Source organism: Elephas maximus, chromosome X (genome assembly GCF_024166365.1).
Source record: "Elephas maximus indicus isolate mEleMax1 chromosome X, mEleMax1 primary haplotype, whole genome shotgun sequence".
Lineage (NCBI taxonomy): Eukaryota > Metazoa > Chordata > Mammalia > Proboscidea > Elephantidae > Elephas > Elephas maximus.
Window position 1 is genome coordinate 25,614,994 of NC_064846.1, and position 16,657 is coordinate 25,631,650.

At 41.1% G+C, this 16,657-nt stretch overlaps 1 protein-coding gene across 7 annotated transcripts in view; it reads left to right on the forward strand.

The window, feature by feature from the left end:
- The window catches only part of ENOX2 (ecto-NOX disulfide-thiol exchanger 2), a 348,995-nt gene extending 332,881 nt beyond the window's left edge, over positions 1-16,114 (forward strand). For 6 of the 7 annotated variants that reach the window (XM_049873404.1, XM_049873403.1, XM_049873405.1 and 3 more), the window contains 3 exons: positions 7,879-7,987; positions 11,681-11,766; positions 14,003-16,114. In XM_049873404.1, the coding sequence (XP_049729361.1) occupies positions 7,879-7,987; positions 11,681-11,766; positions 14,003-14,134 (327 nt within the window). In that variant the 3' untranslated portion in view covers positions 14,135-16,114. The remainder of the gene's footprint in view (positions 1-7,878; positions 7,988-11,680; positions 11,767-14,002) is intronic. The other variant, XM_049873402.1, reaches the window with a different exon arrangement.
- The last annotated feature ends 543 nt before the right edge of the window (positions 16,115-16,657 follow it).

A 16,657-nucleotide genomic window follows, 5' to 3' on the forward strand; every position in this document is an offset into this window, starting at 1 on the left:
TCTCCATATATGCAAATGATACAATACTATACATAGTAGACCCAAAATACTCCATAAGAAAACTACTGGAACTAAAAGAAAGATTCAGCAGAATAGCACGATATAAGATAAACATACAAAAATCAGTTGGATTCCTATACACCAATAAAGAGAATGTCAAAGAGGAGATCAGGAAAACAATACCATTTAAAATAGCCCCTAAAAAAAAATAAAATGCTTAGGAGTAAATCTAACCAGGGATGTAAAAGGCCTGTGCAAAGAAAACTACAAAACCACCACTGCAAGAAAACAAAAGAGATCTACATAAATGGAAGAACATACCATGATCATGGATAGGTGGACTCAACATTGTGAAAATGATAATTCTACCCAAAGAAATTTACAAATACAATGTAATCGCAATCCAAATACCAACATTCTTTAAAGAGATGGAAAAATTAATCATTAACTTTATATGAAAACGGAAGAGGCCCCAGATAAGTAAAGCACTATTGAAGAAGAAGAATAAAGTAGGAGGACCCACGCTACCTGACCTCAGAACCTGCTATACAGCTACAGTAGTCAAAACAGCCCGGTACTGGTACAACAACAGATACATCGACCAATGGAACAGAATTGAGAACCCAGATGTAAATCCATCCACCTACAGTCACCTGCCCCACGTATCTGTCAGTTTGTCGTACTGTGGGGGCTTGCGTGTTGCTGTGATGCTGGAAGCTATGCCACCAGTATTCAGATACCAGCAGGGTCACCCGTGGAGGACAGGTTTCAGCTGAGCTTCCAGACTAAGACAGACTAGGAAGAAGGACCTGGCAGTCTACTTCTGAAAAGTATTAGCCAGTGAAAACCTTATGAATAGCAGCGGAATATTGTCTTATATAGTGCTGGAAGATGAGCCCTCCAAGTTGGAAGGCACTCAAAAGATGACTGGGGAAGAGCTTCCTCCTGAAAGTAGAGTCGACCTTAATGACGTGGATGGAGTAAAGCTTTCAGGACCTTCATTTGCTGATGTGGCATGACTCAAAATGAGAAGAAACAGCTGCAAACATCCATTAATAATCGAAACCTGGAATGTACGAAGTATGAATCTAGGAAAATTAGAAATCGTCAAAAATGAAATGGAATGCATAAACATCAATATCCTAGGCATTAGTGAACTGAAATGGACTGGTATTGGCCATTGTGAATTGGACGATCATATAGTCTACTATGCTGGGAATGACAACTTGAAGAGGAATGGTGTTGCATTCATCGTCAAAAAGAACATTTCAAGATGTATCCTGAAGTACAATGCTGTCAGTGATAGGATAATATCCATACGCCTACAAGGAAGACCAATTAATACGACTATTATTCAAATGTACGCACCAACCACTAGGGCCAAAGATGAAGAAATAAAAGATTTTTATCAGCTGCTGCAGTCTGAAATTGATCAAACATGCAATCAAGATGCATTGATAATTACTGGTGATTTTAATGCACAAGTTGGAAACAAAGAAGAAGGATTAGTAGTTGGAAAATATGGCCGTGGTGATAGAAACAATGCTGGAGATCGAATGATAGAATTTTGCAAGACCAACGACTTCTTCATTGCAAATACCTTCTTTCATCAACATAAACGGCGGCTATACACAGGGACCTCGCCAGATGGAGCACACAGAAATCAAATTGACTACATCTGTGGAAAGAGACAATGGAAAAGCTCCATATCATCAGTCAGCACAAGGCCAGGGTCTGACTGTGGAACAGACCATCAATTGCTCATATGCAAGTTCAAGCTGAAACTGAAGAAAATCAGAGCAAGTCCACAAGAGCCAAAATATGACCTTGAGTATATCCCACCTGAATTTAGAGACCATCTGAAGAATAGATTTGACGCATTGAACACTGGTGTCCAAAGACTGGACGAGTTGTGGAATGACATCAAGGACATCATCCATGAAGAAAGCAAGAGGTCATTGAAAAGACAGGAAAGAAAGAAAAGACCAAGATGGATGTCAGAGGAGACTCTGAAAATTGCTCTCAAACGTCGAGCAGCTGAAACAAAAGGAAGAATTGATGAAGTAAAAGGACTGAACAGAAGATTTCAAAGGGCAGCTCGAGAAAACAATGTAAAGTATTATAATGACATGTGCAAAGAGCTGGAAATAGAAAACCAAAAGGCAAGAACATGCTTGGTGTTTCTCAACCTGAAAGAACTGAAGAAAAAATTCAAGCCTCGAGTTGCAACAGTGAAGGACTCTATGGGGAAAATATTAAATGACACAGGAAGTATCAAAAGAAGATGGAAGGAATACACAGAGTCATTATAACAAAAGGAATTAGTCAATGTTCAGCCATTTCAAGAAGAAGCGTATGATCAGGAACCAATGGTACTGAAGGAAGAAGTCCAAGCTGCTCTGAAGGCATTGGCGAAAAACAAGGCTCCAGGAATTGATGGAATATCAATTGAGATGTTATGACAAACGGATGCACCACTGGAGGTACTTACTCGTCTATGCCAAGAAATATGGAAGACAGCTTCCTGGCTAACTGACTGGAAGAGATCCATATTTATGCCTATTCCCAAGAAAGGTGATCCAACCGAATGTGGAAATTATAGAACAATATCATTAATATCACGCGCAAGCAAAATTTTGCTGAGGATCATTCAAAAATGGCTGTAGCAGTATATCAACAGGGAACTGGCAGTTTCAGAAGAGGACGTGGAACCAGGGATATCATTGCTGATGTCAGATGGATCCTGGCTGAAAGCAGAGAATACCAGAAGGATGTTTACCTGTGTTTTATTGACTATGCAAAGGCATTGAACTGTGTGGATCATACCAAATTATGGATAAAGTTGCGAAGAATGGGAATTCCAGAACACTTAATTGTGCTCATGAGGAACCTTTACATAGATCAAGAGGCAGTTGTTCGGACAGAACAACGGGATACTGATTGGTTTAAAGTCAGGAAAGGTGTGCATCAGAGTTGTATTCTTTCACCATACCTATTCAATCTGTATGCTGAGCAAATAATCCGAGAAGCTGGACTATATGAAGAAGAATGGGGCATCAGGATTGGAGGAAGACTCATTAACAACCTGCTTTATGCAGATGACACAACCTTGCTTGCTGAAAGTGAAGAGGATTTGAAGCACTTACTAATGAAGATCAAAGACCACAGCCTTCAGTATGGATTGCACCTCAACATAAAGAAAACAAAAATCCTCACAACTGCACCAATGAGTAACATCGTGATAAACGGATAAAAGATTGAAGTTGTCAAGGATTTCGTTTAACTTGGATCCACAATCAACAGCCAGGGAAGCAGCAGTTGAGAAATCAAAAGACGCATCACATTGGGTAAATCTTCTGCAACGGACCTCTTTAAAGTGTTAAAGAGCAAAGAGGTCACCTTGAAGACTAAGGTGCACCTGACCCAAGCAATGGTATTTTCAATCGCATCATATGCATGTGAAAGCTGGACAATGAATAAGGAAGACAGAAGAAGAAGTGATACCTTTGAACTGTGGTGTCAGCGAAGAATATTGAACATACCGTGGACTGCCAGAAGAACGAATAGATCTGTCTTGGAAGAAGTACAACCAGAATGCTCCTTAGAAGCAAGGATGGTGAGACTGCGTCTTACATACTTTGGACATGTTGTCAGGAGAGATCAGTCTCTGGAGAAGGACATCATGCTTGGCAAAGTACAGGGTCAGCAGAAAAGAGGAAGACCCTCCACGAGGTGGATTGATACAGTGGCTGCAACAGTGGGCTCAAGCATAACAACGATTGTAAGGATGGTGCAGGACTGGGCAGTGTTTCGTTCTGTTGTGCATAGGGTCGCTATGAGTCGGAGCTGACTCGACAGCACCTGACAACAACAACCTAAAAACAACAGTCTCCTGATCTTTGAAAAGGGCCCAAAGTCCATCAAATGAAGAAAAGGCAGTCTCTTTAACAAATGATGCTGGCAAAACTGGATGTCCATCTGCAAAAAAATGAAACAAGACCCATACCGCACACCACGCACAAAACCTAACTCAAAATGGATCAAAGACCTAAATATAAAACCAAAAACTATAAAGATCCTAGAAGAAAAAATAGGATCAATGCTAGGGGCCCTAATACATGGCATTAACAGGATACTAATCATAACTCACAGTACACAAACTCCAGAAGATAAGACAGATAACTGGAATCTTCTAAAAATCAAACACTTATGCTAATCAAAAGACTTCACCAAAAGAGTAAAAAGACAACCTACAGACTGGGAAAAACATTTTGGCTATGACAAATCCGACAAAGGTCTAATTTCTAAAATCTACAGGAAAATCCAGCACCTCTACAACAAAAAGACAAATAATCCAATTAAAAAATGGGTAAAGGAAGTGCACAAACACTTCACAAAGAAGAGATTCAAGCGGCTAATAGACACATGAAGAAATGCTCACTATCACTAGCCATTAGAGAAATGCAAATCAAAACTACAATGAGACACCATCTCATCCCTGCATTACTAGCACGAATCAAAAAAAGAGAAAATAACAAATGTTGGATAGGCTGCCGGGGGTATTGGAACTCTTATGCACTGCCGGTGGGAATGCAAAATGATACAACCATTTTGGAAAATGATATGGTACTCCCTTAGAAAGCTAGAAATAGAAATACCATATGATCCAGCAGTCCCACTCCTAGGAATATATCCTAGAGAAATAAGAGTTGTCACATGAATAGACATATGCACACCCATGTTCATTGCAGCATGGTTCACAATAGCAAAAAGATAGAAACAACCTAGATGCCCATCAACAAATGAATGGATAAACAAACTATGGTACATACACACAGTGGAATACTATGCAACGATAAAGAACAATGATGAATCTGCAAAGCATCTCACATGGATGAATCTGGAGGGCATCATGCTGAGGGAAATAAGTCAATCACAAAATGATAAATATTGTATGAGACCACTATTATAAAAACTAATGAAAAGGTTTACACACAAAAAGAAACAATCTTTGATAGTTATGAGGGAGGGGAGGGGTGGGGATGGAAAAACACTAAATAGACAATAGATAAGTGGTAACATTGGTGAAGGGTAAGAAAGTACACAATTACAGGGAAGCCAGCACAACTTGTGCAAGGCAAGGTCACGGAAGCTCCGTAGAAATATCCAAACTCGCTGAGGGACCAAATTACTGGACTGAGGGCTGTGGGGACCATGGTCGCAGGGAACACATAGCTCAATTAGCATAACATAGTTTACAAAGAAAATGTTCTACATTCTACTTTGGTGAGCAGTGTCTGGGGTCTTAAAAGCTCGTGATTGGCCCTCTAAGATACTCCACTGGTTTCACCCCTGCGGAAGCAAGGGAGAATGAAGAAAACTAAAGACATAAGGGAAAGATTAGTCCAAAGGACTAATGGACCACAGCTACCACAACTTCCACCAGACTGAGTCCAGTACAACTAGATGGTGCACGGCTACCACCACTGACTGCTCTGACAAGGATCACAATAGAGAGTCCCAGACAGAGCTGGAGAAAAATGTAGAACAAAATTCTAACTCAGAAAGAAAGACCAGATTTGCTGGCCTGACAGAGACTGGAGAAACCCAGAGAGTATGGCCCCCAGACACCCGTTTAGCTCAATAACAAAGTCACTCCTGAGATTCACCCTTCAGCCAAAGATTAGACATGCCCATAAAATAAAATGAGACTAAAGGGGCACACCAGCCCAGGGGCAAGGACTAGAAGGCAGGAGGGGACAGGAAAGCTGGTAATAGGGAACCCAGGGCCAAGAAGGGAGAGTGTTGACATGTCGTGGCATTGTTAACCAGTGTCATGAAACAATATGTGTACTGTTTAATGAGAAGCTAGTTTGTTCTGTAAACATTCATCTAAAGTACAATTAAAAAATTGAGAATAATAATTTTAAGAAGAAGTGAAATGGCCTAGAAGAAACTTGCCATATTGTGCCTAAATCTAAGAGTTTCCCATTCTGAAACTGAATATACCATGCAGGGGCAGCTAAAGAGAACTGGCAAAGAGATCCTACTGATCATCAAGAAAATACGAGTCAGGGTTTGTTTCTTCCTGTAATTTGAAGCAAAGCTTCTTTCAGAGGAAGTCCTGACAGTTCATTATAAACTGATCTGCTCTGGGAAGCTGATTTGTGACCAGATATTTCAACCTGACACAATTAGGTTAGAAAGCAAAGTACCAGCACATTAGACTGCAAAAATAATTTCAGCTCGAAGGGAAAGCAATAAGTTTTGGTGAGGAGGTATCACTTTTGTTTTCGTTTGGGTTTCTTGACAGTAAACCACAGTGTGAGTTATTTGTCAGTGTTTTGCAATATAACAATGTGACTTATATCTGTCTCACTGTTGAAAGAACTAGCACTTTGAATCTGCTAGTAAAATTCAAGGTGATAAGCATCCCATCAATAGACCTTCTAATTTTTTAAATGCCAGCTATAATAAAATTGAAGGCAGGTTTAAGAAAGACTGCATTTCTCTTCAAGATAGCTAAAACTTCTGAGGATGGCTTCACATCTTAAATCAACACCAATCTGTTCAACTCTCAGACTTAAGAAATGGCTTACTGGATCATTTAATGTTTTGAAGGGGGTTTGGAAACAGATGTGAAGCCGGTGGTTTAGAAGTGTGCAGTAGTTTAAATCAAACTTGGCATAATGGTTACTGCCTGGATGGGAATCTAAAGGCCAAAGATTGAGTAGGTCATCAAGAAGACATTCCCTTCTGACTAGAGCCAGGAAGCCTGTAAGTCCACAATACAACATGCCTTGAAGCCTAGACCATCCGTTTTGTTCAGGGACAGCATCCTGGAAGCTTCAAAGGCATCTTTAAAGAAAACAGAAGGATTCCTGTCCCTGCTGAGGGTGTGGAAGGGAAGAAATTACAAAGCGTCTGAGTCGGCCATGAACTGCCCTCCAGGGAACATTTACCCAGCATTTTCTTTACAACGGCAGTAACACTGAAGCAGTGATTCCTTTTATTCCTCCTTCCGGAAGTTGCTTCCTTCACATTTGTAATACAGAAAAGATGTTCTTGGTACCCAAAGAGAGAAAGAAAGATTCATGGAAAATCGGGAGGTATTTTTCAGTTTGATTGCTGGTCATAGGTTTCACCAAGTATCTCTTATGAAACACACCTGCTATGCTCACAGAGAGAAAAAGCTTTCAAGCACAAAGAAGGCCACTGAATAATGATATTTTTGGTCAGGGTCTTTTTCTACTGTAAAGTCAGGAATATCCTGACAATGTCCTTATCAGGAAGAAGGGAGAGATAGTTGATAGTAGATACTAGCTCTAATTTTAGTTCACCTGTGAGTGGATAGGCTACATTTTAGATTCTCCATTGAGATCTGGGACTTATCTTTAGCAGAGTGTAAACCTGCAATTAAAAAGAGCAGTCCTTTTAACAGTGGATAAACTGGAAAGAGATCCTGGTTCTACCACTAGCAATGTGATCTTAAGCAATTTACTTGAGCCTTAGTTTCCTCATCTACAGAGTGGAGATAATACAATACCTAACAGGCCTGGCATCTAGTAGATAATAAATGTTGGGTCTAGTCCCCCAGAATACTTGCGTGGGGTCAGGAATAATGAGGGCTGGGAAAAAAGAAAAAAAAAACCTGTGATGATAATGTCTAGATGTGTCTGTGTTTCAAAGTCAAATAAGCTTTGGATCATCTGTGGTGCTTTTGGAATTTTTGCCATTTCCCTCCCTCTCAATAATCAAAGTTGGACAGTATGGCTTTTATGGTCCTATGTTAAGAAGTTACCTATTGCATAGTTAATTTAAAGCCAAGTCTGCGACCAAATAAGGTGAACTGACCCAGAAAGCACATTATTTCCACAGGAAGGCAGTGCTTCTAGGCTGTGTGCCTCAAGCCAGGAGAGTGAGTACCCTCTTGAGAAGACCCTGAACAGCAGTCCCGTCCAATCTGAACGTGAAGCACTGCTAGTGGGTAAGGAAGCTGACACACACTTACAATGTGTAGGGTTCAGTGGAGGAGGGGAAGGAAGTTACCTAAGATTAATAAGACATGCTAAGCATTTATGAAGTGTGACAGTACAAGGACCCAGAGTCCAGAAGACAGCAGGGTAAGAACAAGTACAGATTTCACTAAAAGTGCTAACAGCAGCTCCCAGCCCTGACCCAACCTCTTCAGGCTCCCTGTGGCCACTGCCACATCAAGCACGTCAGTACAAGCACTATGCTAAGTAGGGGGTCAGCTGGAGAAACACTTCGTAGATTTTTTTTTGTCTCTATGCAAGGATAGCTTAACCCTCTCACTCCCACTCACAGGGCTAGTGCAGACCCTGTTTGGCAGGAAGCCTCCAGAGGCAGTGTGTTTTTTCTGAGTTTTTTCAGGTTACTGGCAGATTACCACAGCTCTGGTGGTGCAGTGGTTAAGAGTTTGGCTGCTAACCAAAAGGTTGGCAGTTCGAATCCACCAGCCGCTCCTTGGAAACCCTATGGGGCAGTTCTACTCTGTCCTGTAGGGTTGCTATGAGTCGGAATCAACTTGACAGCAATGGGTTTAGTTTTTGGTTTTGGCTGATAACTCAGGAGGCTCTGTGGTGTGTTGGACACTGGTGGGCTCAGGTGAGTTAATAGATGCTACAATTGCTCTTCTTGCTTTATAAAAATTTGTTCAGTCAAACCTTAAACCAAAAATATCCCCCTGAAGTCTTCTTAAAACCAAACAGCAGTCTAGCTTAACTAGTAAAAAAATATCTACCTTGAGCATTATGCTCTTTTAAGAACTATCTATACAGGTTCAAATTGACAACAGCAATCCGAAAGATTAGATAGGAAACTTAGGGAGTTTATGTTAACGGGGGAGGAACAACTCAGAAAAGGAGGGTGAGAATCGTTGCCCCACTCGAAGAATGTAATCAGTGCCACTGAATTGGACATGTAGAAACTGTTTTATACATGTTTTGCTGTGTATATTTTCAACAACAACAAAATAAATAAAATTATATTTAAAAAATGTATTCATTCAGAGAAACAGGATAGCAGAAATGGTTAACAAATCAACTAGACCTGGCTTCCCTTCTCGACCCTGACATTTCCTTTCTGACCTTCAGTTCCTGCATCTGCAAAATGGGCATAATAATATTACCTACCTCAAAGGACAGTTGTGAATATTAAATACAGTAATTCATATAAATTATTTAGCACAGTGCCTGGCCCATAGTAAGTCCCCAATAAACGGGAGCCATTTTACTGTTACAGCAATATTCACAAACGCTGTTGACTTTATATTCCATTTGAGGAACAGTGACAGATTGAGGTCCTAGAACAACCAGTCATTAAAACGGGCTGGTCTTGGGTTCAGTAAATAATCCCAGCTGAATTCTAGGAAGCCGAACCACTTGGTAGCCCGACCCCAGACTCCAAAGTCCTCCCCAGTGACTGGCTTTTGCACAGTCTTAAAACAGACCTTCCTTCTTTGGTGATGGCTATTAGACTCAGAGTTAACACTCCGATTAGTTAATAAAGATGCACAGGGGGATCTGCCACTGAGTCTTCCAGAAAAGTGACAACTTATTTCCATTTCCCAACTCAAAGTTCTTTAACGGATTGGCATGGCAACCAGGAGAGCTGTCAGAGAAGAGCTAGAGATAGAAGGGGGAAAAAAAAAAAAAACAAAGAAGGAAGCTTCTGCTAATAGATAGTCCTAGAAGAGAAGATTCTTAAAAGTGTCTCTTCTTTTGTTTTTTAAAGAAAGTAGTCTTGAGATGATGGGAGAGAAAAGAAAGACTATTTTTTAAATTGGTTCTTTAGGTGTGAACCCACAAAAACAAAAACAGCTTATTGTTTTTAAACCTATGGAGTTATTTCTTGGCATTTGACAGCGTTTCTTGAACATAGCATCTGTAGTTCTTTTGAACATGGACTGTCTTCTTCAGAATTTGTTTCCCAGCTAGAATCGGTGTAGAGACATTCAATTTACCTAGTCATTTAAGAATAAAGTAGTGCTGTAAGTAATGGTAGAGTCCCTGGGTAAAGCAAACAGTTAAGCGCTCAGCTAGTAACCAAAAGGTTGGCAGTTCAAACCAGGGCTTCGAACCAGTTCATTCTGGTTCAAGCCCGTACTAAGAATTTGCATTTCTAACAAGTTTCCAGATGATGCTAACGCTGCTGGTTAGGGACCAAGACTGAGAACCACTAGTAGAGCAGTGGGTCTCATAATTCATTATACATAAGAATCACCTGGGGATTTATTAAACTGTCTCTCCTGATTCAGTATATCTGGTGCAGAAATGCAAATTCTCAGCAGGGGTTTGAACCAGAATGAACTGAGTTCAAAGCCCTGGTTCAAACCTACCCAGAGACACCTCAGAAGAAAGGCCTGGTGATCTGCTTCTGAAAGGTCACAGCCATAAAAACTCTACAGAGCATAGTTCTACTCTGAAATGCATGGGGTCATCATGAGTCGGAATCGACTTGACAGCAACTGGTACTGGAATAAGTAATAGCATCCATTTTGAACAGATTTCCTCCTTGGCCTTCCCTCACCACAACCCCCCCGCCGCCCCTTGCTCTTTAACATTTGGAAGATTTTCCAAAAGAACTGATTTGAGCTTCAAGCTGCAGTTTAAACTTGTGCCATTCTTTGTCAGCCTCTTAAAGGGACAGACAAGTTGTTTATGAACCAAATCAAATTTAGCTTTTATTTCCTGGCAGTTTTCAGCAAATTCAATTCTGGGTCTATTTGATGTACCCTAGATCTTATGAAAGGGATGAATTCAAAAACTGTAAAGAAAGAAATAGGAGACTTGTGAATAATTTGTTTTCCAGCTGTTGCCAGAGAAAAAAGTACTAGAGCAATTAACCTGATGGCCAAAACCATCAAGGCAGTATGAGCAGCTGCCAATCACCCGAGAGTTATGCTGACTGAGAAGAAAGCACATTCCTGGAGCCTGTAAACTGCTATAAGAAGCCTGTTCCTTGAAGAGATTCCGGGCTTTAAGCACCAAATGCTTGTAACCACTTGAGTCAGCCGTGAATGAAATGTTTGGCTTTTCTTTACAGAGCTACTCACAGAATAAAATCCAAACACAATCAGCAGATTCTCTTGTGAGAGGCACTGGGTTAATCAGGCAAAGTACATGATTTGTACGCTTGCCACAACAGTAAGACATTATTAACGCGTAAGAAGCCAAGGTCCAATTTAAAGGCTGTGCAAAGGAACCGCAGAATCCCAGCACGATCTAAATTCACTGTAACATTCTAGAGCTCAGATGATCTTTAGCCATCAGGAATGGTGCAAGTGACCCCTCAAACGCCAGCTTTTCTATATGCGATATAGTGTTGTGAGAGGCAGTATGTATGGTGGTTAAGAGCATGGTCACCCTACTTCTGGAGCCAGAGTGTCTGAGTTCAGATTCCAACTCTGCCACTTACCAGCTGTGTGACCTTGTGCAAGTTGCTTGCTTAACCTTTCTGTGCCTTGGTGTCTTCATCTGTGAAATGGGGATGGTAATACCTACCTCATGGGGTTGTAATGATTAAATGGGTAAAATATGTAAACTTAGAATAGTGCCCAGTACATTGTACATATAAGTTAGCTATTCCTATTCACTATCGTGTAGGATCTCCAGGAATACAATTCTCAGGTGTAACCTCCATGGTGTTGTCTCTACAGGGATTATCTCCACATTCCTTCACGTTCACCCATTTGGAGCAAGCATTGAATACATCTGTTCCTACTTGCAACGTCTTGATAATAAGGTATGTGGAGACCTGAGATGGGGATGCTGGGGAGTGTGGGGTTCTTTGTGAACAGCTAACCTCAAGCACAATAAGTCATTCATTGATTCTGGCTCTAAGGAAAGTCCCCTCACCTCCTCTCTTCCTGAGATTCAGTGTAGAGCTTCTTGCTTGCAAGTAGGGTGACCAGTATCCTGGCTTGCCCGGGACTGAGGGGTTTCCTGGGACTTGGGACTTTCAGCGCTAAAACTGGGGGACTCCTGGGCCAACCAAGATGAGTTGGCTACTCTGCTTTCACAGTACATCTGAGGATTTTCCTCCTTTTTCTTAATTCACATAAAAAAAATTCACATATAAGCTGCAAATTAACCAACATCAGCTTTCTCGCCAATCAGACCTTTATCCTGGGCCTTTAAAAAAAAAAAAAAATTTTAGCCATTGGCAAATATTAATTTCCAAAATTGGAAGTCCTGTTTCAGTCCCTTCCCCCACCATCACCGTCAGCACTGCCATTATCTGCTATGAAACGATCAGGGCAGGGGCAAAAAAAGACTGAAAAATGAACTGAGGGCCTTTGTAACGCAGGCTGAATATTTGCTCACAGCTGAGCTCCTGGGCCATTTCCTTTCCTGGACCCTCCCCTGTGGGGAAATTCAGAGGGCATGTGGAGGAAGGGTAAGTGCCAATTCCCTAGGAAGTCAACGATCCCTCTTGGAGGCATGAGGAGACTTCTGACCCCTGAGAATGAATAAGCTCATGATACATATTTTCAAAAGCAGCATTCAGTTAAAACCTGCTCATGGATCATACTCAACACTTCACAGGATCTGGCCCCTTTGAGAAGTGCCATTGAAATACAGATTCCTGACAGTTAGATGTCCAAAATGTTAAACCATTTAAGCATGCGTCCTCTTACAGAGGCACAAGTCCCCTATCTTATTGCTCTGACCAGGTTCCAGCTATGCTGATACATCTTCCCAGATGACATTTGCTTTTACTTCTAGTAACCACTTGAGTCAGCCGTGAATGAGTCCCCCTCATTTATCTCTGGGAAGGGGTGCTCTTTTGCAGCTAACTAGCCCATTTGGCAGTGATGGGGAGAATGGAGTGAGAGCACCAGGACCAAGTGGTCAGTTGGAGTGGTATGAAATTGAACTATATACCTCAGTAAAAAAAAATCTGGATCTTTTTTTAAGTTTAAAAAAGAATGTTTTAAATGTAAGCAATATAGAAATATAGTAACAGGCAAGTCCTCCACAGTTGCAGCCCTCAAGAATAACCAGCGCTAACCGCTTGGCATATCTTATTTCAGACCCTTTTCTATACATATGCTGCACCCATATAGTATGTATATATAAACATTATATATTTATGGTTTTTGAAATGGAGGTTCTGCTCTATGATATCCTACAGTGTGCTTCTTTCACTTCCCTTGATCCAGTACTGCCAGCACTGGGAAGAAGGCATGACCTCACTCCTAGCCCAGGCCCAGTTTCTCCTTAGCAGCTTCCTGCCAGAGCCAGGGCCAGGGCCTCCCAAAGGGAACCTGCAGTAGTATCAAAAGAACCAGTGGTGCCCTTCCCTCCAACTTCAGGAATATTCAGTATGGTAGCAACTCTGAGGGTCTTTAGGGATCCCCTGGTGCTCTTCAGGCAAGCCCTGGTGCCCGGGTTCACAGTTAGGACGGTTGTTACTGAGGTAAAGATGACTCCCTGAAACAAGCCCTAAAGGGGTCTGTAGATTTGTCTTTATTTTGGTTTTTGTTTTGCTGTGGTGGAGGGGGGGGAGCAGGAGCTAATGCACAGCAGTAGGACTACAGAGCAGCCCCCATTCCTGTCACTTTTCTTTTGTGAACTAATGTGTGTATGAAGAATTCTGCTCTGATGGCAGCCATGTCTGCCCCCACTCCTCCCCCAAGGCTTTGCAACTTCACTGGTCCTGTACACAGCATTATCGGCACTGATCAGCCGTCAGTCAGCTGGCTACAAATCCCAACCTCGCCATGCGACTGACACCAGCTCTTCCCAGTAGAAAGCCCAGTGGACTCTGCTTGGCAGTCACAGCAGAGGGATGCTGCGAACTGGAAAGCACTCTCCAACACAGATGCATGCGCACCAAGGGGGAAGAGGTTAACCCACCCGTGCAACATACACACTCATACACATTAGCATTCTAAACTCGGCCATATTGGAAAAGCAGCAGCAGATTAGGAAAGTAGAGCTGGTCTTGAATGGAGATGTCCTTCTCTGGCCCACAGATCTGCACCAATGACGTGGAAAGTCTCATGGGTAGACTCCAGCATACCTTCAAGCAAGAAATGACGGGAGTTGGAGCCAGCCTGGAGAAGAGGTGGAAATTCTGTGGCTTTGAGGGCTTGAAACTGACCTGAATCCCTTCACCTAGCAACTTGGGATCCTGAAAATAAATGTGTGTTGGGCAACCGTATAACGTGATTTATATTTTCAATGGTTTTCAAGTAGAGGTTGCTTTAACTTTATCAATTCATTCCTGAGCTATCTTTTGGGTTAAAATAAGGATCCTAGAACAGCACCCTGAGCTACAGGCCCTAAAAAAGAAATTGACTCAAGCCTCAAGTGCTGTAACTTCCTCCCCTTTTTGTCAATTGGTGGTCCTTTTTTTTTTTTTTTCAGTAGTAGTGAAAAAGTCCTGAGGCTAAAGAGTGGAGTGTTTTCAGTGTCTGTACTACTGTTGTAGATTTTGCTATTTTTAAAACACTGTTAGCTGAAATGTTTTGATGATTGATATGTGATTTGTGTTTCAAAACGTCTCTTCACATTGATGTGCTACTGGTGAAAGGAATGAGGGGAGCGCTAGGTACTCTGTATCACTGACATTGTCTTTCCAGTGCCCAGTAGGCCAGTAAAAGAAAAACACATCAGTGTCTTCGAGAAGATGCTTGACCATGTTCACCTTTTAAAAGACAAAGCATGGTTTGTGGCTTTTTGTTCAATTACTATGAACCAAACGTTGACAAGTGTTCTCAAGTTATTTTCTCTAATATATCAGATAAAATGTCTATTTCAGAATTTTAAAAAATAAATCTAGACATATTCACAGAAAGTAAGTATCTGGTATGACTGGCATGTGTCCATGCTCTTCAGAATCACCTTGTAAATAGTCTGCTTTTAAAGGAGGGCATGTTTAATTTTCTGTGAATTCACACACACACACACACACACATTAGCAGAAGAGATTTATTTTAATACCCTTTCCTCTCTGGCCAACTGACAAAGTCTCTTGGTCCCTTTTCTTCTGCTGTCAGTGTGTTGAATTGCAAACCATGTACTGCTGTAAATACTACATTTACTTCGTGCTGAATGTTTGCAAAGAGTTATATGAGTATTAATAGAAAACTCTTAGTAATTAATAAGTAACAGGCCTGGGTGTGTGAGGCTTCCTGCAAATAGGTCAGCTCCACCTAGCGTGCTGGTTGCCGGGACGCCTCCAGTTGGGCGGTGCCCATTAGCAGATTGCAATGGCAGAGTGAGTGCACCAGGCAGAAAATTCTGCTTGGTGGAAAAGAAAGGGAAAGTACAGAGGTTTGGAGGTCATATCCCAAGGTGGAGTTGGTCTTTTTTTTTTTAATTTTTTGGTGGTGGTACTTATAGTAATGCAAGCATGCCCTCCCTTGAGTTCAAGAAAAGAGAATGTACTAAGTAAGCAAAACCAGTGGAGAGCATTTCAGGAAAATGCTTTGTAAATGTGACGTCAGTAGTGTTCAAAGTTGTATTTTTAAAAGATAAATATTCCTTTTTTATACCTTAGTTTTGTGTTCTGTATTGAATAACTTGCTATCTGTGTAATCCTTTAATAGATCATCTCAGTTTATTCCTTTGGGTTACCAGTATGTTAGAAGAAGATGTTAAACCTTCTGCCTTGACAACTAGAAATAGGGCTCCATGGCAGCCCATTCATGCTGGAAGTTAGCTTCTGCCTCAAGCCCCTGGCTGTGGCAGCAGCAGGAAGCTGGGGTTATTTTTACACTGAAGCTTCTCTGTCACCAACTCTACGGAAGGCTTGGATCCCTCCCTCTCAGGGGCTCCTGGAATGCCTTGTTTTACTAATACCTATGAAACCAAGGGAATTTTTCCACTTGCCAATTATTTCTTATTTAAATATGTTCAATAAAATGAAATTTTAAAGCAACAACTGCCACACCCAAACACCTTGCTCTCCTTCCCTTTATCTGCTGGTACTACAAATTGTTTGTTTCTCTGATTTCTGCTAGTTTGGTCCAGGTGTACTTCTGCCAGCCTGCTTGAATATACCATCTCAGAGTTGTTATAAAAATAGAATAGGTTTGCATTATATCACATAATCAAATTACAGCACATACCATCTCTCACAATCCTTTCCATTCACTGTAGAAATCTATTAAAGAAGCTATTTTTCCTTACAAGTTCCCAGTGGTATTTATGGTTCTCTTGTTCCTTCACAATTCTGAAATCTTAACTGTTTTGTTATTTTTATAAATATAGTAGTCAATTTTTCCCTGATAATAATTAACAGAAGAATTCTTTTATTTTACAAATGTTGTTTTGTCTCCCTTCCTAGTCCTGTGACATCTCCAGTTCTGGTTTTTCAGTATTACCAAGTTGCTTGTTAAATTAAACAGCACAACACCAACATTGCCTCTATAATCTTCATCTATGATGCCAGCAGTCTTCAGTGCAAATGAAAGTTATTTCTCAGAGAAAATTAGACATATCTGTGTTCAAGTTATATAGAGTTTTTTTTTTTAATTTAGGCTAAAAATGTATCATTTTCACATAATGCAGAATAAACTGTATTATTTGAGAAGACAGGGAGATTCACAAGACCTTTTGACTCACCTGGTAGAAATGTGTGAGCCCTTGGAGTCCTCAGCTGTCCTGGACAGTCCATCAAATAG